This window comes from Microtus oregoni, unplaced genomic scaffold, assembly GCF_018167655.1.
Source record: "Microtus oregoni isolate MIOR12 unplaced genomic scaffold, Mior012 000025F_ref0000491, whole genome shotgun sequence".
Taxonomy (NCBI): Eukaryota; Metazoa; Chordata; class Mammalia; order Rodentia; family Cricetidae; genus Microtus; species Microtus oregoni.
The window spans coordinates 23,768,648-23,791,933 of record NW_024543084.1 but is presented as its reverse complement, the minus strand read 5'-3'; the positions used below and the strand labels follow the sequence as shown (position 1 = coordinate 23,791,933).

General features: G+C 52.0%; 3 protein-coding genes across 7 annotated transcripts in view; 2 read left to right on the top strand and 1 right to left on the bottom strand.

Annotated features, from left to right (window-relative positions):
• Gatad2a (GATA zinc finger domain containing 2A) overlaps nucleotides 1–9,942 on the top strand; it is an 88,137-nt gene extending 78,195 nt beyond the window's left edge. For 4 of the 5 annotated variants that reach the window (XM_041674946.1, XM_041674944.1, XM_041674945.1 and 1 more), the window contains 9 exons: nucleotides 95–226; nucleotides 392–481; nucleotides 1,142–1,273; nucleotides 1,377–1,541; nucleotides 3,341–3,620; nucleotides 5,196–5,497; nucleotides 6,357–6,431; nucleotides 6,716–6,908; nucleotides 8,691–9,942. In XM_041674946.1, coding sequence (XP_041530880.1) covers nucleotides 95–226; nucleotides 392–481; nucleotides 1,142–1,273; nucleotides 1,377–1,541; nucleotides 3,341–3,620; nucleotides 5,196–5,497; nucleotides 6,357–6,431; nucleotides 6,716–6,908; nucleotides 8,691–8,821 — 1,500 coding nt within the window. In that variant the 3' untranslated portion in view covers nucleotides 8,822–9,942. The remainder of the gene's footprint in view (nucleotides 1–94; nucleotides 227–391; nucleotides 482–1,141; nucleotides 1,274–1,376; nucleotides 1,542–3,340; nucleotides 3,621–5,195; nucleotides 5,498–6,356; nucleotides 6,432–6,715; nucleotides 6,909–8,690) is intronic. The other variant, XM_041674947.1, reaches the window with a different exon arrangement.
• A 3,787-nt stretch (nucleotides 9,943–13,729) lies between these two features.
• Tssk6 (testis specific serine kinase 6) lies at nucleotides 13,730–15,368 on the bottom strand. Its single transcript, XM_041674789.1, has one exon. The coding sequence runs from the start codon at nucleotides 15,247–15,249 to the stop codon at nucleotides 14,428–14,430; it is 822 nt and encodes a 273-aa protein (XP_041530723.1). The 5' UTR covers nucleotides 15,250–15,368; the 3' UTR covers nucleotides 13,730–14,427.
• Nucleotides 15,369–15,861: 493 nt separating this feature from the next.
• Nucleotides 15,862–23,263, top strand: Ndufa13 (NADH:ubiquinone oxidoreductase subunit A13). Its single transcript, XM_041674792.1, has 5 exons — nucleotides 15,862–16,015; nucleotides 21,960–22,038; nucleotides 22,772–22,843; nucleotides 22,935–23,004; nucleotides 23,099–23,263. Exons 1-5 carry the CDS (start codon nucleotides 15,922–15,924, stop codon nucleotides 23,216–23,218), a joined length of 435 nt encoding a protein of 144 aa, XP_041530726.1. The 5' UTR covers nucleotides 15,862–15,921; the 3' UTR covers nucleotides 23,219–23,263.
• The last annotated feature ends 23 nt before the right edge of the window (nucleotides 23,264–23,286 follow it).

Below are 23,286 nucleotides of genomic sequence, written 5' to 3'. Positions count from 1 at the left end.
TTGCAGGGCCTATGCCCACGCCTGGGAGCCTGGCCACCCTAGCTTTGCAGTCTCTACTAAGGCTTTCCCCAATTTTGTGCTCTTGCTCTCATAGAAAAGCAGCCCAGAAGAGCGAGAGCGGATGATCAAGCAGCTGAAGGAGGAGTTGAGGCTCGAGGAAGCAAAGCTGGTTCTGTTGAAGAAGCTACGACAGAGTCAAATACAAAAGGAAGCCATAACGCAGAAGGTACATGTGCTGAATCTGCGTACCCCAGGATTAGAGAGGTTGACCCAGGGCAGAGGCCCAACCCACAGGGCGCCTGAGCAGCAGGGAGCAAGCAGAAGATGATTACTGGGCAGTGGTGTGTGAACTGCCCAGCACCACCTGCTGATGCACCCTGCTATCTTCCAGCCTGCAGCTTCCTCAGGGACCTCTGTGACCACCCCTCCCCCACTCGTCCGGGGTACTCAGAACATTCCTGCTGGCAAGACATCACTTCAGGTTAGTGTGTACTTGTCTGCCTGTTTCCGAATACCACCACTGCTTATGACTAGGTTCCTGAGCAGCCTTGGTCTGTGAAAGCAAAGACTGCCTATTCCCAAGTTAGCAGGCAAGGACCAAAGTGTTAGGTGTACCCCAAAGGACTCCACCAAACGAGGCACTCTGTTGATGTCACAGACTGTGGTCAGTGGTGATCAACCAGTAAGATCAAAAGAGTGATTAAAGCAGGACAGGCGCTCTTCATGTGGACTTTACTGAGGCCTCTCAGCTCAGGCTTCTGTCCACACACTTCAGTGGCTCTGTCACACCTTCCCTGATTCCTTCCTCTGAGTTCTCGTGACTCCCAGTACAGGTAAATAGGGTTTTTTTTTGTTGTTGTTGTTGTTTTGTTTTTTTTGTTTTTTTTTTGTTTTGTTTTGTTTTTAGCTACTCTTGGGTTTTTGTGTGTTGGTTTTTAATTTGTTAACCTTAAAACAGAAGCCATCATAGAGCTGTGGCTTCGTTGGTAGAGCGCCTGCCTTGTGTTAGAAAGCCCTGAGTACCACACAAATTAGGCTGGTTGCTCAAACCTGTCATCCTAGTGCTGGGGAAGTAAACACAGAATACATTTTAGGAGAAAAAGAAAATGTATATGATTCTGGGTCTCAATGTCATCGACAGACCTCTTCTGCTCGAATGCCCGGCAGCATCATCCCACCGCCACTGGTCCGGGGTGGGCAGCAGGTGTCTGCCAAGCTGGGACCACAGGCCAGTTCCCAAGTAGTCATGCCACCACTTGTCAGGGGGGCCCAGGTGAGTCACTGTGTGTGCTAGGTTGGGGCCAGGTGTCCACCCTTCCGTGGTCTGCCAGGATTGGTTAATCTCAGTTGCATTCTTGTCCCCTGTCTCCCAACAGATTCACAACGTCAGACAGCACCCCTCCACAGGGCCACCACCCCTCCTCCTAGCCCCCCGTGCCTCAGTGCCCAGCATGCAGATTCAGGGACAGAGGATCATCCAGCAGGGACTTATCCGTGTTGCCAATGTCTCTAATACCAGTCTGCTTGTTAACATCCCTCAGGTAAATCTGGAACTTAGGTGCAAGGTTGGGGTAGGGTTGGTGGTAGGTCTCAAAGTGTCATTTTGTCTTCTGGGAGGGGGCTAGTGTCACACAGTTGATTCCTGGATCTGGTGGGGTCTTGGACACCCCTGAAGGTGGGACTGGAGTTCTTGCACAGATTGTCCTTTAGCAAAGTTAGGAAGCTTTTTTTTTTTTTTCAGGGTTTCTCTGTGGTTTTTTTTTTTTTTTTTTTTTTTTTTTTTTTTGGTTTTTCGAGACAGGGTTTCTCTGTGGTTTTGGAGCCTGTCCTGGAACTAGCTCTTGTAGACCAGGCTGGTCTCGAACTCACAGAGATCCGCCTGCCTCTGCCTCCCGAGTGCTGGGATTAAAGGCGTGCGCCACCACCGCCCGGCTCTCTGTGGTTTTGGAGCCTGTCCTGGAACTAGCTCTTGTAGACCAGGCTGGTCTGGAACTCACAGAGATCCGCCTGTCTCTGCCTCCCAAGTGCTGGGATTAAAGGCGTGCGCCACCACCGCCCAGCTAGTTAGGAAGCTTTTGAGACAGTGGGGACTGGTTGGGGATGCAGGCATATGCGAGACAGCAGGCTCTGAGGGAAAAGTGAGGAGACCACTAGAGGGACACCAGAGCCCTCTAGAGCCTGCCGTCCCTCCCAGAGCCCTCCCAGAGCCGCTGCTGCAATACCTCCCCCAGCTCCTGCTGACTGTCCTCAGGCTGGGAGGCTGGGAGGACAGCATGTCACAGATCCTCCCACAGCCCAGTGGGCTATTCTTAGCTATGTGTCCTTCCACCTCTGTACAGAGTCTCTGAAGTGGGGAGGGACTGTCCCCACCCCTGGGTAGCAGGATGGAAAGAAAAAGGCTAGTCTGAGAGATGAAATTACCCAGTCTGCAGACCTTTTGCTGACAACGAATTCTTTTTTCTTTGACACTGCCCGCCCTCCTTAGACAAGACAGGACTGGACTTTGGACAGCTCTGACAAAGGGCCCTTGCCTGTGTTAAAGTCCAGTTCCAGTGCACAGACAATGACTATCCCACTTGGAAGGGTTGTGCCTCAGCTAAAGCATAAGTCTGGGGAGTGGACATCTCTTCACAGCAGCCCATGTGTTTCCACGTCTGCTATGCTCAGTATGCCACCAGGGTGGTGTGGTAGTGATGGAGCCAGGGCCCCTGTCAATCAGAGGCTGGTTAGCCTGTGCTGGATCCCCTTGCTGAGCATCTAATGTTTGTGGGCCTTGGTTGTCTGTTTGCCCAGGGAGAAAGAGTGTGTGGTGCTCTTTATATCTTGTGGAGATCATTGTTGGATCCCCCACAACACACTAGGAACCTGGGGTGCTCAGCATAGGTTTGGGGAGTGCAGCAGTGGGCTGGGTGGAGACTTAACAGGGACATGAAGTTGCATATGACAGGCCAAACAGGAGCTGTATTTCCCAGTGGCCTTGTGCATACTCAAAGCCAGTTGAGAAGCAGCACTTCAATGTAGACCCATTGCAGCTTCCCAGCTTGGTCTTGCTTGACTCCTGGTCATGCGGGGAACTAGGTGTGTAGAACCTGGGTGTCCCTTGCTGCCGTGGACTTAGGTGGTGGCAATCTACTCAGATTTATTGCAGTTTGTTTTTGTTTTGAGACAGGGTCTCACTATGTAGCCCAGGCTAGTTTCGAACTCCCCTTGCCTCCTGAGAGCTGTAATGTATTAAAGGCCACCGTACCCTGCTCAGATTTACTCTTATAAGGATTCCAGTGCACATCTGACATGGAGCCTGCTTTAGGTAGCCTGAGCCTCACCTAGTTGTCTTTCACAGCCCACTGCAGCCTCACTGAAGGGGACAACAGTTGCCTCTGCTCAGGTCAGCTCCACCCCAACCAGTGTGGCCTCTGTGGTTGCATCTGTTGAGTCTCCAGTCAGCCGGCAGGCTGCTGCCAAGCTAGCGCTACGCAAGCAGCTGGAGAAGACATTGCTCGAGATTCCACCTCCCAAGCCCCCTGCTCCAGAAATGAACTTCCTGCCCAGTGCTGCCAACAATGAGTTCATCTACCTGGTTGGTCTGGAGGAGGTGGTGCAGAATTTGCTGGAGACGCAAGGTGAGTGGGTGGCCTTACCTCCTGCTCCAGCCTCTGTAAGACACATTCTGTCTAGAGTTGGGCATCTCAGGCAGCCATGCTGCACCTATTTTACAGTGAAATCAATCTCTGTTGTAGTTAGGGGTGAGGTTGAGCATCTGCAGGAGGCTGACCCTTGGGTGAGGCAGAATTTTTCAAAGCTTCTAGTCTTCTTGGCCTGAAGGACAGATAGAGGCACCTTTGCCTGGGCCAGGTTCTTTACCATATTTGGGGGCAGTGTGGATAGGATATCTGCAGGACCCCATAGAAACAGCATTAGACAGGGAAGGAATGGGTGGATGGCCCAGCTGGCTCCCAGACACAGGCCGAGGATGCGCATCTTGACGTTGAGCTGGTGAACAGGTTAATGGTGGTCCCCCTCTCTTCCCACCCCCAAGTGGCTTTGTCAGATGTCAGGAGAAAAAAAGGTGAATGTGACTGGACCCTTCAGATCGGCCCCTTGACTGTGGTCATTAGTGCTAGCTCTTCTGACACAGGTGTAAGGGACTGTGTACACAGAGAAGGGCTTCCATTGCCTGCTTCACTGTGCAAGGAGGAAGGTGGTGGGAACATGCAGGATTGTGCCCATTGCTTCCCTGGAGCTGGGTTGTTGAGTGTGTGCGCCAGTCTCCTGGGACCCCCAGCTCCGCACCCTTGAGTTGGGCCCCACCTACCACCAACCCAGAGCACTGGTGGGAAACAGGCTCAGAGATTTGCTCAGTGCATACTCCTCAGTAACTTTTGTAGCATGCCTTGAGCACAGATTTGCACTGAAGTAGCCACCAGGCCCCTGTGGGTGAACAATACCCTCTGTGGCATAGTGTTAGTAACATACACCTCTTGGGCTTCCATGAGAGACCAAGTATGCATTGCTCGGAAGCCTGGGTGCTGGCACTCTGTACTGAGGTGACATTGATGAAGAATTGCTAGGGAGAGATAGATACCCATTCATGCAGGGCAGTAAGTGCATGCGAGTGCCGGGTTCTATCTCTAGCAGGCAGGGCTGGCAGAAGTCTGCCTGTGGAGTGCTCAGAACCAGAGCACTGCCCATCATCATTCAGTGTACAGGTGAGGTGGAACCAGAGCTGTGGACAGCTAGTACAGGTGCCATCTCTTAGCTCTGCCTCCAGAATCTTGTCTGGAAATTTCGTCAGTGTGCATTATTCCCCTGATCCACAGTGCAGCCAGGCTTCTCCTGGGGCTGAGGCCTGGTTCTACTGTCAGCAACAAGAAGAGGAAGTTGCTTGTGTCCTGGCCTCAGCCGTCCTCAGTGTTTGGGTAGCATGTCCCCAAGAAGAGGGAGTGAGTATCCAATTGCTTACAAGGCAAGTAACCAAGGCAGGGTAATTTTTGACACATCTCTTAGAGCGCCTGCTATGGCAAGGCCAAGCCAGGCCAGTATCACAGGGCCTTTGGAGAGTCGCTACCAGGGATGCTCAGCCGTAGCCTGTTTGAAGTTCATCACTGTGGCCTCTATGTACCTATGAGAGATGTCCACCCTGGCCACTGCCCACAGTCATTGAGGTTACTTTGACAAAATCACCCCATCTATTACAGCGGGAAGGATCTCTGCCAGCACAGCTTCTGCTATGCTATCCCGGGAGCCCTACATGTGTGTTCAGTGCAAGACGGACTTCACCTGCCGCTGGCGGGAGAAGGGTGGAGCTGTTATGTGTGAGACCTGCATGACGTCCAACCAAAAGAAGGCACTCAAGGTGGAGCACACCAGTCGGCTGAAGGCTGCCTTCGTGAAAGCACTGCAGCAAGAGCAGGAGATGGAGCAGCGGCTGCTGCAGCAGGGTGTGGGTACCGCCAGCACCAAGGCTGAGGCTGCAGCCCCACATCCCACGCTGAAGCAGGTGAGAACTGAAGCCTTTACCGTCCTGAGACTGCAGGATGTTCCAGAGGCATCCCCTTCCACCTACCCGCTTGGTGCTTAACTGCAGGCTAAATTGCACTTAATGGTGGCATTTGGCAGTGAAAACACTAATTTGCAGTTTCTTTCAATTTTGTTGCTTTCACTCCCAGTGCACTGGCAAGTACTTCTGTCTAAAATGACTACTGAGAGCCTTGCTGGCCGTTAGCAAGAGCACCCTGGCTAGCTGAAAGAGAAGAGTGGGGTGTGGACCTGGACCTGCACCCATCCGCCTTTTTTTTTTTTTTTTTTTTTTTGGTTTTTTTCGAGACAGGGTTTCTCTGTGGTTTTGGAGCCTGTCCTGAAACTAGCTCTGTAGACCAGGCTGTTCTCGAACTCACAGAGATCCGCCTGCCTCTGCCTCCCGAGTGCTGGGATTAAAGGCGTGCGCCACCACCGCCCGGCACCATCCGCCCTTTTTTTCTTTTTTTTTTTTCTTTCTTTCTTTTTTTTTTTTTTTTCCTTTCTTTTTTTGAGACAGGGTCTCCCTAAGTAGCTCCAGCTGTCCCGGAACTCACTACGTAGACCAGGCTGGCCTTGAACTCAGAAGGGACCTTCCTGCCTTTAAGTGGTGGGATTAAGGTGTGCGCCACCACCCTCATGTGCTGCTCCTTTTTGCGGTTTCTGTCTGATCACACATTGTACCTCACCAGAAACAGTTTTTTCACCATCTCCTGCAGTATCGGGAGCCGGCAGGTGTTGGCACTGCCATTATGACCGGGCCTATCCGGTAGGGCACCCTTGTCCAGTTTGGGTTAGTGTCACAGACCCTGCTGACATACCTTTCAATCCCATTTGTGTAGGTCATAAAGCCCCGACGTAAATTGGCGTTCCGCTCAGGAGAGGCCCGTGACTGGAGTAACGGGGCTGTGCTACAGGTCAGAACCCGGCCAGGGCCTCGCCCACCGCAGACACGGCCGCAGTCACCAGCTCTGCTGTGCTCGTGCTCTCACGCGCTCTCGTGTGCTCTCCTCTCAGCCCCTCCCAACCCCACTGTCTCCTCTGTCTCTTCTCCATCCCCTAGTGTAACTCTCATGGCCGTTTGACTTTGGACTCTAGGGACCCAAGTGGGTGGGAAGAGGTCAACCAGACAAGGAGAGGCCACTCCAAGCAGCCTTGCCACCGCTGCCCATGGTAAGCCTGGCTCCCTTTGTGTCTGTAGGCTTCCAGCCAGCTGTCCCGGGGCTCAGCCACAACACCTCGTGGCGTTCTGCACACATTCAGCCAGTCACCCAAACTGCAAAATGCAGCCTCAGCTACGGCCCTGGTAAGCAGGACTGGCAGACATTCCGAGAGAGCTGTGGGCACCAGCAAGGGCACCACCTCCAACTGGAAAAAGACACCCCTGAGCACAGGTATGCCTCTGCCTCTGGAGACCTTCTGTCCCTAAGCTGTCTTTCTTTCTTTGTTGGGTGTAATCTGGAACACTCAAACTCACCTAGTTTCCCAACAGCATTATGAGAAATAGTACAGAGGGTCTGCATCCCACACCCTTCTGAGAGCACATGCAGCAGACTTTCTTTTGGGCTACCAACCGGCTCCCAAATCATGACAGGAAATTATTTTGTTGTTGTTGTTGTTTGTTGATGCTTGGCCTTAGCTTATGCTTTTCCCCCTAGCTCTTATAACTTAGGTAACCTATTTGTATTCATCCACAATTTGCCGTGAGACTTTTTACCTTTCTTTCACTCTGTGTGTCCTACTGTCATGCTTCCTCTGTGTCTGCCTGGCTGACCATTGGCTTCTCCCTGTTGTCTTCTTTCTCCTTTAAGCCTAATTCCTCCTCCTACTTACTCTCCCTGCCTGGAAGTCCTGCCTATACTTCCTCCCTTGCTATTGGCCATTCAGCTTTTTATTAGACCAGTCAGGTGCCTTAGGCAGACAAGGTAAAACAGCAACACATCTTTACATAGTTAAACAAAATATTCCACAAGACCGTATAGAAGGGGTCTGGGAACACCTGGCATATTTAAGACACAGAGTCAACTTGTAGGCTTGTCTGAAATTACCTCTTGTGACCTGGACATGATAGCATACATCTGTAGTCCGTAAACAAGAAAGTAGACACAGTGACATTCACCTGCTGTCCCTGCTACTTGGGAAACTGAGGCAAGAGGAATGACTTTAGCCCAAGAGTTTGAGACAAGCCTGGGAAGTTTAGGAATTGCTGCTAACTTAAAAGAAGAGTTGGGGATAGAGCTAAGAGATCAAGCATTTGTTTGAGGGATGTGAAGCCCTGAATTCCATCCCTGGGGGCACATGCCTGTAATATCAGCACTGGAAGGAAGAGTCAGGTGACTCTAATAGAAAACCAGCCTGGTCTATGTAGTGGCTCTCAAAATCCAAGCAGTGGGCTGGAGAGAAGGCTTAGCAGTTCAGAGCATGGGATATTCTTCTAGAAGACTCGTATTTAATTTCATTGGGCAGCTCACAACTGCCCGTGACTACAGTTTCAGGGGATCAGACCTCCATTTCTGGCTTTTATGGCGTGCACACACACACACACACACACATCTGTGTGCACATATACATGATTAAAAGTAAGTCTTTTTGTTTGTTTTTCAAGCTAGGGTTTCTCTGTGTAGCCCGGAACTCAAGATCTGCCTGCCTCTGCCTCCCAAGTGCTGGGATTAAAGTTGTGCACCACCACCACCACCCAGCCTAAAAATAAGTCATTAAAAACAATAACAACAACAACAAAAACAAATCTGAACAGCAAGTTGGCATCTCATGGTACCAAGGACTAGGAAGAGTGAGGCAGGAGGATCACTTAACACTTGTAGTTTGAGCCAGCCTAGCCAGCACAGAGAGCCTTCACCTCACTTATGCAGACTGTCCTGATAGGGGAGGATGCTCTCCAGTCACACGGTCCATGAAGTTCCATTCCATTGCATTGACTCAAATCCCTTGTTTGAGGCTTACTCATCTCTGCACCGAGCCCTGACCACTGTTCTGGCTTTGGTCACCTTAGTGATGTCTGGATTGAGATGATTGGTGACAGGATGTAAGTAGTGTGCGTCAAGACCCTGCTCAGGGATCCTTTGGGTATGTTCTGAGGTGGGAGTCGAGGTTGCATCCAGGGCCTGGTCAGCCTTACCTGGCTGGTCACTGCTGCCTGGCGCTGTGCTCTTTTACAGGTGGGACCCTTGCCTTTGTCAGCCCGAGCTTGGCAGTGCACAAGACCTCTTCGGCTGTAGACCGTCAGCGAGAATACCTCCTGGACATGATCCCTCCACGCTCCATTCCCCAGTCAGCCACATGGAAATAATGGGAGCCGGCCCAGCTGAGGACAGGCCCTTTGCTTTCCACGGCTCCTGGTCTAGGACACACAGACCGCCCTCCTAACAAGTTGCCTGAGACAGCTCAGGCCTTGGCTATTTAGCCTTGTGGTGGCCAGAAGAGTGTGCCACCATGGTGCCCAGGATCAGAACCAAGGACTTTCCCTGTGGGCCTTCCCTTCCTTTTTGCCTTTAGTTTGCCCGACACCAGCAGAAACTCAGACCTTGGGGCCAGCTCTGCCTGGCCAGCATGGGTGGAAACTCACCCTGGACACTGTGACACGCCCAGGCCAGGCTGGCACCAGGGGCTCCCAAAGTTGAACTGGGGTTTGTTTTCTTTCAGCTTTTCCCATCTTCACTCCCCAGTCTCTGCCTCCTCATGGCGATCTATAGGTTGAAGTTTGGGTTTTTGTGTTTTCTTTTTTAATCACTTCACGATGATGGAATGAAAAGTAAACTGTGTAGACCCAGGGTCCCTGTTGTGCACAGTGTAGTCCCTAGCCCCAGAGGGTGCTCTGAGTGGCAGCACGCAGGGATGGCGGGTGCCACTGTGGCTCCAGTTGTGTCTGTTGCTGCTTGCTACAGCCCCTGGCTTCCACACTTAGAACAAATTGCAGCCCAGACTTTGCCAGAGACTCTAAGGTTCCAGAGGGATGCTGGGCCCACCGCTGGAACCAGAGCTGGCTGCTGGGTTATTTTTGTGCTTTATTTTATTAAAATTTCTTTCCTTTCTCTCTTCGTTTTGATGGGCACAATCTCAAGGTGCCCAAGAGGCACCCAGGTAGGCGCAGACAGACCCGTCTACCCTGGGGTCAGCCGGGTGGGTTCACCTCTGGCTCCTCAGTCCACAGGGATGTCTTCGAAAGGCCAGGTCTACTTTAGTTTTATTTTCTTTCCTCTCCTGCCCCCCACTCTTTAAAAATTGGTTCCACGGTGAAAGGGCAGAAGCAGCTCACAACAGGGCGGCCTGCAGCGGTCTGCAGGGGTCCCAAGCAGCCCTGGCTTCCTTCAACACAATAGTTAGGGACTTTAATTTAAACCCTTGTTCTGCAGACCACCACCCTCTGCAGACACACCCTGCCTCCTCCTAATAAAGGCTCATTTAACCCCATGCTCACTCGTGTGCAAATCCTCCGTCGCTAAGAATTGTTTGGATATAAGGGAGTTCCAGGTTTGGGGAAATCTTTTTGTTGTGTGAAACCCAAGTTACTCAAGTACTTTTAGATTTGAGTGTGTCACTTCCCAGGGTGGATTTGGGAGAGTGAACAGACATTGACCCTTTGTGGCGGGGCAGGTGTTTACACTATATATATATACACACACTATATATATGCACTATATATATATATACACACTATATATACACACTATATATACACACTATATACATACATATATATTATATATGCAAGCATTTCTTACTTGGGTATTTATGTGCCTGGCAAGTCAGTTCCTGTTACCTCTTCTTACTGAGTGACTGGCCTTAGCTCAGTGACATGGGCCAAGGTCTGGCTCCTTAGAACAGCCACACTAGGTGGCCTCCCAGCCATTAGTCTTCAGTTCCATGTAGTCATTGATCAGATACCTGGCACCAGACATAGACTTCCACTTGAACTGATGGGGTCTGACCACCGGGCTCTGTTGGCACCTCCCTTCCAGCCTTCCATGTGGTGTGACATTCGCCTTTCACCTTATTAAGGACATGCTACAGCAGAGGCCAAAGGGTTGCTGGTGCATCATTTTCCCAGGGTGACACTCTGTGGAAGGGCCAAGTGTTGAGGTGCCTTAATTTATTGGAAAATGTTGCCCATTCCCTTTCTACTGCACTGGCCTCATAGTGACATTACAGCTAAGGGGGGGGGGCGGGGAGCACCAAGTATTTAGTAGGGTGCGGTGCCAGCTATGAAGCTCCTCCCCTCCCAAAGCTGGTTCCACCCCTATCCTAATAAGCTGGGTCCTGGGCTCCTTGCAGATCTGCCATCCTCTGCCTCCTGAGGTGGGATTAATAGCTTACACCTCATGCCTGAGTTTAAAAACTTAAGAAAAAAAGTAAAATGTATTTCTCATGGCACTTTGATGCCTATGCTTGGGAGTAGAAGATGGAGGTGATGATCCCTACTTACTGCATTGATAGCCCAGAGACAATCACAAACTTATTGATGGCTCTGGTCAGTTGGGCAATGTACCTCAGTTTCTTCCACTCGTTGTCTGGGACAGGTTTGAAGGGGCCAAGTACAAGACACCTGTGTCCATTGAACCACCCCCAGGCTCTTGTCTAGCTTGTGGAAACATCAGGAACCAAGTGTCACCTGGGTTGGGGGGGGGGGCAGTGGTCATTTATGGTATAAGAGGCCATGCGCAAGTGGGCAGGTAACTTAAGGCTACTGGCTGAAGGAGTTCCTATGAGCATCCTCGGGACCTGAAACCCCCTACACACATTAGGGAGGCCAAAACAAAGCTTGTCCCAGGCAGAGGGAGGAAGGGGGCAGGTACTAGCTGTGACATGCCAATTGTCACCTGGATGGAGCGGTTAACCTGAACTTCCACCTCCCCCCATACACACACACACACACACACACACACACACACATACACACAGCCAAAGCTTGCCCCTGTGAGAGGGAGGAAGGGGACAGTGCTGGCTGTAATGTGCCACATTTAGCTGGAAGCAGAGAATCAGAGTAAGTATCAGCCTGAATGGTGTTTGGGGAAGGTTGTTCCTCACCTTTTCAAACGGTGACAGCCTGAAGACTTTGAGCTGTTGCCAAAAGTGGTTCCTAATATTCAGTGTGTAACAGTTACACTAGTGTAGAGTCTGGGGGCTGGGACAGCTGACGCTTGTATTTATTGTGACTAAATCTTTGGTAATACATGTTTTTAAAGTTTGCCACCGAACGAATAGATGTTCCAATAAATGACCTGGAATTGGTAGCCTCCTTGTGTTGGGGAGTTCTGAGACCCTGAAGAACAATGAAGAAATGGACCGAATGTCATTGTATTGTTCCTTTATTTCCTGGGGCCCTAGTGTTTTGTCCCAGCTTCTGGTGGCCTTTCTTAAAGGGGGGAATGAAAGGTAGGGTACACATGCCATTTGAACATGGCATTCCTCTACCCTGAAGAGCTCTCTGTCATCCTGTTTGACCTCAGCAGGCAGGGGATTCGATGAGAATCCCAATTAAGCTCTTCCCACCTGAGGCTACAGGTTAATTTTTTTCCCCCAAGAGCTTTGTGGAGTTTTGCTGTTCCCAGCATGGATAGAGCTGTGAGCTTGTCCCACTGCCAGTCTCAAGTCAGCTTGAGATGCCCAATTTCACATTTTGACTTTGTTTTGAGGCAGAATCTTCTGTAAGCCCAGGCTGCCGGTGAACTGATTCTCCTGCTTCCACCTCTCGTGCAGGGATGATTGGCATCCAACACCATTGGAAATATTTTAAACAAAAAAGTTGGGCTGGAGAGATGGCTCAGTGGTTAAGAGCACTGGCTGCTCTTGTGGACAATCCCAGTTTAGTCCCTAGCGCCCACATAGGAGCTCACAACCATCTGTAACTCTAGTCTCAGGGATCTGATGCCTTCTGGCCTCCACAGCCTCTGTACACACATAGTGCACAGACATGCATGCCAACAAAATACTCATATACGCTAAAATGAAAGAAAAAAACAGGCTTGGTGGTGTTCACCTTTAATCTCAGTACTTGGTAGGCAGAGGCAGACAGATCTCTGAGGTAAGCCTGGTCTACATAATGAATCTGGAAGTGCTATGGACTCCATCTAAGAAATATCTGAACCACACCCTTCCTCAAGCCCTGGGATGGTTTGCTGCCCAATGTTTCAGGTGTTGAGGACAAATGTAACCACAGAACCTCCCTTTTCACCAGAGGGTGTGGGTTGTTTCTGCCTAGGCTCTGGCATATTCCAGACAGAACTGGAGTTAGGCCCCTCCCCTCTTGTAGCCTCAGTTGCCCCATCTGTGCCCAGCATGAGAAGTGAGCTCACACTTGACCTTCAGGGCACCAGGAACCTGTGGAGAGGGGAGCAGGTGCTCGGCACAGCAAGGCCTACAATAGACAGCCCTTCAGACTGCCTGGGCCTACTACAGGAGCAGGAGAGGATTGAAAATGTTTTCCATTGTCACCAAACCCCTGTAAAATCACAGGCAAGGCTCCCAGCTGCCTCCTCACCCTTCAGGGTCCCCTTTGAAGTACTGTGAGCTCCCCTCCATTTTCTCATTCCCTTCCTATTTCAGCCCCAGGAACTCCTGCGGTATCACTTTGTCCTTTGTGGGTTGGTTGTGTGTGTGTGTGTGTGTGTGTGTGTGTGTGTGTTTGAAATAGGGTTTCTCTGTGTAGCCCTGGCTGTCCTGAAACTCACTTTGTAAACTAGGTGAGCCTCAAACTCACAGAGATCCACCTGCCTCTGCGTCCCCAGTGCTGGGATTAAAAGGCATGTACCACACTCCCAGCATCCTGTGCCATTTTTAGTGGTTTGGGCAACAGCCTCAAAACAGCTTCACAGTCTCTCCCTGAATACCTCGCCCCACCTGGCATTCCTCACAACTTATAATTATTTCCACATCTTGTCTTATTTTACTTGGCATTGTACTTGAATCCTTGTTGAAGGCAAAGATGGTTCAAGCCTCTTGGAGTCCCAGGTAAGGTTCAAGACATGCAGAACTTGGCTCCACACCTGCCATCCCGCACTTGAGAAGCGTAGGCAGGAGAGTCCAAGTTCCATGCCAGCCTGGCTGCATAGTGAGATGTCTGGAGTAAGCAAGCCGTGGTCTAGCGTGACACGCACACAAACCACCATCACCACCAACAGCAAAGAAATCAGCACCAGTAGCTGGGTCTGTTCTCTGCCTGCAAACTCTTCCACCACCCTAGGCTTCAAGAGACCTGACTACAAATAATAGCTGTGTCTGCACAGTTGACACCTGTGTGGGCCTCAGTTTCCACATCTGTAAATGCTCATTTTCTGCCGACAGGTAGTCCCCTCCTTCCCCCATGCCAATCCCAATTCAAGCATCATCACATCCCAGGGAACGACTACAGAACCTCTAGAAGTTTTTCCAGTTTGGAGAACAGATTCGAATCCCACAACTCCCTTTTGAGGTTTGGCGCTGGAGTCGCCACATACATGGCTTTCTCTAAAGTGCTGAGATCTCCCCTCCCGTCTGCTCCGTAACAATGGTCCACCGCTAAAGCCACTTGCGAGGAAAAGCGAATTTATTGCAGGTTCCAACCTGGCCCTTGGAGTGCACCGTCGGCCCGCAGCTTCTCCGCTCCACTGCCACCCACCGCGCAGCAGGAGCTCATTCCGCGCAGGCGCAATGCTTCTCTCTCTTCTCTTCGCGCCCCTCTTGGGGCCTCCTCGCCAGAAATCGAGGGTGCGCATGAGCCCTCCAGCAATCGGGTTGTGCAGGAGGAACCAGAATCCAACAGCGGGCCTCTGTGGGCCGCCGCCGTGGTGGGAGGGGAAGGGACAGGGCGCGCGCGCAGTGGCGCGCGGCGACTTCGCGGGTTTCCCGAAGCTCGCCGGTCGCGCGTGCGCCGCCCTGGCTCAGGGCCTGGTGCGGCGGGAACAGCGAGAACCCCGGCTCCTAGCCGGAGTCCCCGGCCCGCAGCCAGCCATTGCGCGCCACCTGACCCGCCGAGGGCCGGGCGGATGGGCTGAACTGTAGCAGCTCGGCGATCAAGGATTTGCATCGTTCCGACAGTTCGAGGCCGTCGGGGTAGAGCACGCCGCGCTTCTGGCGCCGGGGCAGGCCAGCAATGTCCGAGTCATCGAAGGGCATGCACCCTGTGACCATGACGTAGAGCACAACGCCCAGGCTCCATACGTCGTATTTCTTGGGGTCGTAGGGGATGCCCAGGAGCACCTCAGGTGACGCATAGGCGGCCGAGCCGCAGTAGGTGGTGCTCAGGTCTGGATAGCCGTGCGCCTGGCGGCCGAAACCGAAATCTGTGAGCTTGACGCGGCGCTCGTCAGGGCTCAGCAGCACGTTTTCGCACTTGAGGTCGCGGTGCACCAGGTGGTGGTCGTGCAGGTAGCGCACGGCACCCGCAATCTGAGAGAAGAGTTCGCGCGCCTGTGACCCCGGGATGCGCCCGTTTCGCTGCACTGCCTGCAGCAAGTCGGTGGCTGCTGCTTCCATCACGATGTACAGCTTCCCGTTGCACACCTCGATGAACTCGAAGACGTGCACGATGTGTGGGTGCCGTACTCCCCGCAAGATGGACAGCTCTCGAGGCAGGAACTTGTTGACGAAGTCCGGAGGCGCTCGCCGACGGTCCACCACCTTGATGGCCACCGTCCCTTTATATTTCTTGGAGGTGGCTACCTTCACCTTGGAGTAGCTGCCCTCACCTATCGTGCGGCCCAGCTTATAGCCAAGTTCGCTCAGGAGCTTGTCGCCCGACATGGTGGCGCCCGGGGCGCGCGGGGAGCAGGAGGCGGCTGCTGTCGGGGGGCGGCCGGACTCCGATCTCGGGCCTAACCCATGGTGCTTGGCACCTGCACCCCCGTGCCCCCATGTGCCCACTCCCAAGGTCCTAGAGCCGCGATGACTTTTATTGCCCGGGTAACAATTTCTGCCTTGTGAAGTGACTGCGGGCGTCACTCAGCCTTGGGGTGGGGACGTCCCCGCCCCGCGCTCCCTAAACCCTCTCAGGCTTTGTGACTCAATCGCTCTGAATGACCGGTTCCTCATGAGAGGGCCCTGGCGAGGGGCAGATCACTACTGTGGACCTAGCGTGGATGGTGGTACCCAGTCCGTTGCCTTGGCCCCTGGAGGTGGGGGGTAGAAAGGGGCGACCTGTGCAAAGCTCGAGGCTGGCCAACATCGCTCAGGAAGGAAAGCAGGTGAACACCAAGGCTTTTATTACAAGGTACGGGATGCCCAGCAGAGCTCCAGTGCCAACCACTGAATCAGGTCCCGTCCTGGGGTCAGAGCAAGGAAGGACTTAAGGACCAAAGCAGGGTTAGCTGACGGGTGGGGAAACCACCCAGGCGACCAGACTTCCGCCACACTCAAAATGGCAACCACACGTCACCTCACTTCCGCTGGTAACCGGAAGTTGGAGGTCTTGCAAGTATGGCGGCGTCGAAGGTGAAGCAGGACATGCCCCCACCAGGGGGCTACGGTCCGGTCGACTACAAGCGGAACCTCCCTCGCCGGGGACTGTCGGGTTAGTGTCGTCCGGTTCGAGGTCGGAGGCCGGGCTTCGGTCACGCGGCTGGGCGGAAGCTGGCAGCCCGCAGGCCTCCGTTTACGCAGTGAGGGAGGCGCGGTTGGGGTCTGGGTTCTCTATCGCAGCATCCCGTGGGACGAGACTGTTCATTTGCCCAATTTTCCAGTCGGCTTCCACAGTTTAGGATTTTAAACCTCGGAGAAACTCAAACTCGAAATTTGGAGACTTTGTTTCGTTTTAGGTTGGCCTATAACTTCTGATGTCTTTGCCGTCACTTCCCGAGGGTGCCTGATAGGTGCGCACCATTATGCGCAGTCTTCTTTTACCTCTTTGCTTCCTTCCTTCTTTCCTTCCTTCCTTCTTTTTTCCTTTTTCTTTCTTTTTTGCAGTTAGAGATTTACTATATAGCCCAAGCTGGCCTCAAAATCGAATTCTGGGATGACAAGCAGGTCCACCCAGTGCAAGAGTTTCTAAGTGTGTTGATTATACCCTAGCGCAGAACCCAGGCCAGTCTGGAACTCCCGTCTGTCTACCTCTGCTCCGTAGTCCCAGGATGACAGGCATGTGCCCACCATATTGAGCTGCATCCTAACACTTTGAAGTGTGTAAAGTAACATTTAGAATTTTTTAATTGATTTCAAAAGGGAAAGAATCTGGAGAACATTAAGGTCCCCACCCTCAGTGCTCAGAGTTACAAGAATAGAATAGTTAGGGGTCCAGTTGGTATAGTGCCTGCCTAGGTTTCAAAGTCCCGGGTCCCACCCCTAGCACTGCATAAACAGTACTGAGTGGTAGACATCCATCATCCCAGCACTTAGGAGGCTGAGGCACAAGGATTGGGAGTTTAGGGTCATCCTGGGCTACATAGACCAACCTGGGCTACATGATGTCGTCTCCCTCTAAAAGAAAGAAAATAATGAACTTAGGGACTGGAGAGATGGCTCAGTGGTTAGGAGCACTTGCTGCTCTTCCAGAGGACTGAGTTTGGTAACTCCCTCCCTCTACAGATTTAGATTTTAATTCAGCAGACTTTTACTGTGCATATTATGCAAACTATGCCTCAACTAAAAAGCAAAACCTTCAGGCCTTATGTGTTGGTTCACCTGTGATCCCAGCACTGAGAAGCAAAGATGGGATCATGACAAGTTCAAGGCTAGCCTAGGCTATGTGGAGAGTTAGGCCAGTCAGGACTATATTTCAAAAAAAAAATCCCAAAACAAGCTGGGGTGTGGTGATACACACCCTTAATTCTATCACTTGGGAGGTAGAGGCAGGCAGGTCTCTGAATTCAGCACCAGTCTGGGCTACAAAGTGAGTTCCAGGACAGCATACACATCTGGTGCCCGTACAAGCCAGAGAAGGGCATCAGATGCCCTGGAACTGAAGTCACAGACGGTTGTGAGCTGCCGGGTAAGTGCTGCAGACTGAAGAGCAGCAAGTGCTCTGTGGTTGTTTTTCCAGAGGATTTCTCTGTGTGGGCCTTGGCTCTCTGGAACTCACAGATCCGCCTGCCCCTGTCTCCCCAGAGTGCTGGGATTAAAGGTGTGCACCCAGCTCTGTTTTCTAGTGTTTATTATTGGGAGTTTGGGAGTGTGGAGGTCTGGGGATGACTTTGTTAAGTCAGTTTTCTTCTATCTCTATGTGGGTTCTAGGAATTAAACTCAGATCACCAGGTTTCTGTAGCAGGCATGTTTACCAGCTGAGCCATTTGGCAGCTCCTCTTTTTCATCTCTTTCTAAGGTAGAACTCACCCAAGCCCATGACCCTCTCAGACCTGCACCATATTCCTACATAGCATATGCCCACAGGACACCTGAGACTAAGCTGCTGGACTCCTCAAGTCAACATCATTTATTTATTTTTAGTTTTTATGTATTCCTGCATTTGTTTAGAGACAAAGCAATTGTAGCCCTTGAAATTCTCTGTAGCTTAGGATGGCTGGACTGGTCCTGTTCCCACCTCCTGTATGCTGGGGTGGCAGGTGTGTGTCACTGAGCCTGGCTTCTGTGGTGCTGGCTGTGGAACCCAGAGTTTGTGCCTGTGAGGCAAGCACTCTGCCGCTGCGCCATCTGCCAGCCCTTCCTTTTGCTTTAAAGTCACCATGTGCTTTCCCCTCGTCTTCAGATCCTGAGACAGCTGTGCTGGGCCTTATTGCCCTGTACCTTTCTTGTTCTGTCGTTGTTGTTCTGAAACACTCATTTATTTGTTTGTTTGTTTGTTTCTAAGACTTATTTATTTAGAGACAGGTCCTGGTTGGCCTGAAGCTATGTAGATCAGGATGGCTTCAAACTGAATCCGCCAGACTCTTGTCTCCCAAGTGCTGGGACTGAAGGAGTGCGCCACCATGCCTAAGATCATAACTATGTGTGCGCACGCATGCAGGTGCTCGTGGAGGCCAGAAGGTGGCGTCAGATCTCCTGGGGCTGGAGTTCTAGGCACCCAGCGTGGGGTTTGCAAAAAGACCTCTGGTTCTCTGGAGAGCAACAAACACTGTTAGCCCCAGTCATGGGTCCAGCCATGACAAGTTTTTGTTTTTTTTGTTTTGTAGCCCAGGCTGGTTTTCCTACCTCAGTCTCATCCTCCCGAGTGCTGGGATGGCACACTGAAGCCCTGCCCCTGCTCTGTGCAGACCCGCTCCCCGACTGGCTGCAGACGGGCGAGGACAGTGCAGTGACAGTCCAGTCTTTGTTCATATCTGCACGTCCAGTGTCCTAAACTAGCTGGTGGGACACGCATGTCAGATTGCTTCCGGTCCCCTGCTCTCTGTATGCAGACCTCAAGCTGGCATCTTCCAAGCTGGTTTCTTCAGCTGGACCTGGCATCGCCAGCACACCTTACACCATGCTCAGCCCTGGAATCATTGTTGCTGTTATTTTTGGGTTTTGAAACAGCTTCGGGGTGTAGTCCAGGCTGGCCTTGAGCTCAGAGATTCCCCTGCTTCTGCCACCTGAATGCTGGGCACCAGGTGTGGCACCAGGCAGCTTATGTGATTTTTATTATTGGTGACTTGACTCTGTATTTTTTGTGCTGTGTCATTATCAGATATTAACTCTGCAGATATTTTTCTTCCCTGAGGCCTGTTGAGCTAACAGTGTCATTTAGAGCACAGTTTCTCTTAAGGAGCCCTGCTGTGTTCTACTGGAGGCTATTTCTATAGTCACTGTTTCTGTGGGGCACCATGCTGTAGTGAGGGAAGCCGCAAACAGTGGTCCTTTCACCCTCCTCCCAAGTGTGGTGGTGTAGGAAAGCACCAGGCACTTGAGCTCTTCTTTCTCTGCGTAGCCCTGGCTGTCCCAGAACTCACTCTGTAGACCAGGCTGGCCTCGACCTTAGAGATCCACCTTCCTCTGCCTCCCAAGTTTAGGTTAAAGGTGTGCGCCACTGCCCAGCTCTTTTCTTTTTCTTTCTTTTTTTTTTTTTTTTCAGGATCTGATAATGTTAGCCTGGCTAGCCTAGAACTCTATGTAAACAAGGTTGAGGTATCAAGATCTGCCTGCCTCAAGGCATTTGACACCACTTCTAACCTTTTTTCTTTTTTTTTTCTTTCTTTTTTTTTTTTTTTGAGATGGGTTGTCATGTAGCTTCAGCTGGCCCCAAACTCCCTACGTAGCTAAGGATGACTTTGAACTCTTGATTTCCTATCTCCACTTTCTTTTTTTTTTAATATTTATTATGTATACAATATTCTGTGTGTATGCCTGCACCACACATATGTGAGGGGCACCAGACCCCATTACAGATGGCTGTGAGCCACCATGTGGTTGCTGGGAATTGAACTCAGGACCTTTGGAAGAGCAGGCAATGCTCTTAACCTCTGAGGCATCTCTCCAGCCCCTATCTCCACTTTCTAAGTGGTGAAGTCACAGGCATGTGTCACCATTCCTGATTTATACTGTTAGGGGTGAAATCCAGAAGTTCAGCCTGGGACATCTTTAGCTCTTGCCTTCAGGCCTCCCTCCCCAGGTGAGCAGGGCCACTGTGCACCCGTGTGCGGCCAATGCGCCTGTGCTGAGCAGACTCCTCTCTCCTGTTAAACTACTGGGACATGTTTGTCCAAAGCTATACAATGTGGGGGTTTATTTGTGGAACAGGGCGTCTGGTTCTGTCCTGCTGCAAACGTGACTGTCCTTGTGCAGCCTGTCTGTGTGCACACAGCTGCCTGCTGAGTTGGGAGCTGTCACTTTTGAATCCAGGCCATTAATGCCCTGGGCACTTCTGCATAAACTTCATGACCTGACTGTGGGTTTCTGCAAAGGGGGAAGGGTTGAGGTTCTGATAGCCATTGTGTTGGATCTGCACTGTTTGGGGGAGCACTGCCACCGCCCTCAAGTTCACTGATTCAGGATGAATGACACAAGGTGGCAGCACCTCCTACAACTGCAGCTACTTGGGGGACTGAAGTGGAGGGTGTGAGTTTTGCACCTACTCCCCTCTCCCCATGGCACCTCCTGAAATGTAGCCACCCCAGTGATTACTGTAGCCAGCCAGGTGCAGCTAAAGGCTGGGGGTGAGCTTGCGGCCCCTCCTCCCTGGTCTCTCGCTCTAGACATAGTGGGGCCACACTTGGGTGTCCGCACTTGAGGCCCAGAGCTCCCCACAAAGACCTGTTTGTTCTTCTGAAAAATTGCAGGGAGAAGCTGTGGTCAGATTTGGGGGCCCCTGAGTTTCTCTTAGCTGTTGCAAATGAGGGTACAGCTCTGGTGTGGACACCTCCCCAGTTTGGTGAGGGCTGACGGTGCCTGCAATCAGCTGGCCAGAGATGGTCCTGAACACCTAGGGCTTCCACAGAGAGCTTGTACCTCTGGACTTGGGACCCCACCATCCTAGAGACCATGGCTGGAGGGCCTGGCCTCGGAGTCTTAGTCTGAACTGAGTGGGTGGGAAATATTTAGCTCCTGACCTAGCTGAGGGTCCGTTCAGGCTGCAGCCCCAGAACCTGTTCTACCCCTCTGTGTCTCAACCTTCTCCATGCCCTCTGTAGTCATTGGTGATGATCCCTGGAACTTGTCCTGCCAATAGGATTGGAGCTGCCCCTGCTAATCTTCAGTAATTATTTATGGTGGCACCTGTCTCCCCTGGGAATAGGGCAGGTGACCTATCCTGCTGAAACGGTGGTGCCCACACTTCCAGCCTATGTTGGTGGTGTCAGAGCCCTTTAAAGGCAGCTTCTATTTTGTTGTTTTTGTTACCGTTTGTTATGTTTTCCCCAAGACAGGGTTTCTCTGTGTAACAGCCCTGGCTGACTTGGAACTCTGTAGACCAGGCTGGCCTCAAACTCACAGGGATCAGTCTGCCTGTGTCTCGAGTGCTGGGATTAAAGGTGTGCGCCACTACACCTGGATCAGTGGTTCTCAACCTTCCTAATGCTATGACCCTTTAATATAATTCCTCACCTGTGGTGGTGGCACACGTCTTTAATCCCAGCATTTGGAGGCAGAAACAGGCAGATCTCTGTGAGTTCAAGGCCAGCCTGGTCTACAAAGAGAAACCCTATCTCAAAAAACAAAAATAACAAAAAATATAGTTCCTCACATGACCCCAGCCTATAAAATTATCTTCATTGTTACTTCATAACTAATTTTGCTATGGTTATGAAGCATAATGTAAATATCTGATATGCAGGATATCTGTGACCCCTGTGAAAGGGTTGTTTAAACTCTGAAGGGCTCGTGACCCATGTGTTAAGAAACACTGTTCCAGACCCTGGGGCTCTCCTGTGTCCCTGTGGCCTGTACCTTCCAGAAAGGGTGGCAGCTCGGACTGCCTAGTACCCTGACCCAGAGCCCAGGAATTAGAGACTGTCATGGGGAAGTGGCTGAGGAAGGACAGGCACCTGTGGAGGAGGGGAGAACCAGCAGGTACTTCACAGAGAGAGCCAGTGTTGCTGAGTTGGGGGGTCCTGGAAGGACCGTGCTGAGCAGGAAGCCTCCTTCTCTTGCAGGCTACAGCATGTTCGCGGTGGGCATCGGGGCCTTGCTCTTCGGCTACTGGAGAATAATGAGGTGGAACCGGGAGCGCAGGTAGGGCCCTGCTCACCACAAGGGCTTCCGTGAGGGTGGTGGTGGTGCTTGGCTGGCTGCTTGTCCGGGGCCTTACCTAAAGTGAAGAGCTGGTGACCAGCCTTCATCTGTTCCCTCCCTGACCAGGTTAGCATAAACAGTAGGTCACCAGGCCAGCTATGACTGGGGTTTGGGACATAGAGAAAGACCAGCCAGAGCCACACAGTGAGAGCACAACAGAAAAGGAACCTGGCCATGGGAGGCAGGTCCCCTGGAGGCCAGAGAGACTAGGATCGTGAATGATGAGGGGTGTCGCTGGGCAGAGCCCCGCCAGAGACCTCTTCCTGGGCCACATCCCTGGGCTGCTTCCCCAGCCTCTGAAGCTGAGAGGCTCCTGACTTTCTGCCGGGTAATAGTTGTGGGGAAACCTGCAGGCCCAGCATCCTGCTATTTTGAGAACAAAGGGAAATTGGTTTGTAAGGCCAGAGCCTGGTGATGAGTGTGCCCCCTCTTCACCCAGATCATCAGACGGGGCTATTTTTAGGATAAAATAAAGTTTATTTGAAAGGAAAGTGTGAAGCCAACACTTTTGTGGCTGCTGTAGTCTGCCAGCTGCAGGCTTGTCTTCCTGTCCCAACTTAGGTGGCTAGCCTTGCCCCACCCCCACCCGGGCCCCGTCCCCACCAGCTTCCTGCATGTTCCACTCTCCCTCAGTGAGCCCATTTAACCCAGAGTGGGTGTGGTGGTTTTACAGGCGCCTGCAGATTGAGGACTTGGAGGCCCGGATTGCTCTCATGCCGCTCTTCCAGGCAGAAATGGACCGGAGGTAGGCAGGTTGGGAGGGGCTTCTGGGTCAAGGAAGGAACAGAGTGGTTGCTCTTGGTGCGTCTGATTTCAGCCCCGCCTTATGGCCACAGGACCCTGCAGCTTCTTCGGGAGAACCTGGAGGAGGAGGCCATCATCATGAAAGACGTGCCTGACTGGAAGGTACGCTCCGGGTTGGGGTAGGGTGGGGTGGAGTGGCATGGTGTGGCCATCTGGGACTGATAAGGACTGATCCTGACCCTGACCCTGCCCACAGGTGGGTGAGTCTATGTTCCACACCACGCGCTGGGTGCCGCCCCTCCCCAGCGAGTTGTATGGGTTGCGCCCCAAGGAGGAGTTGAACAACGCCAACTACGGCTTCACCTGGTACACGTAGGGTCCGAGCCGACGCCCACAATAAAGAATAGTCAAGTAAACGCCATCATGTGACTCTCTTGCGTCTTC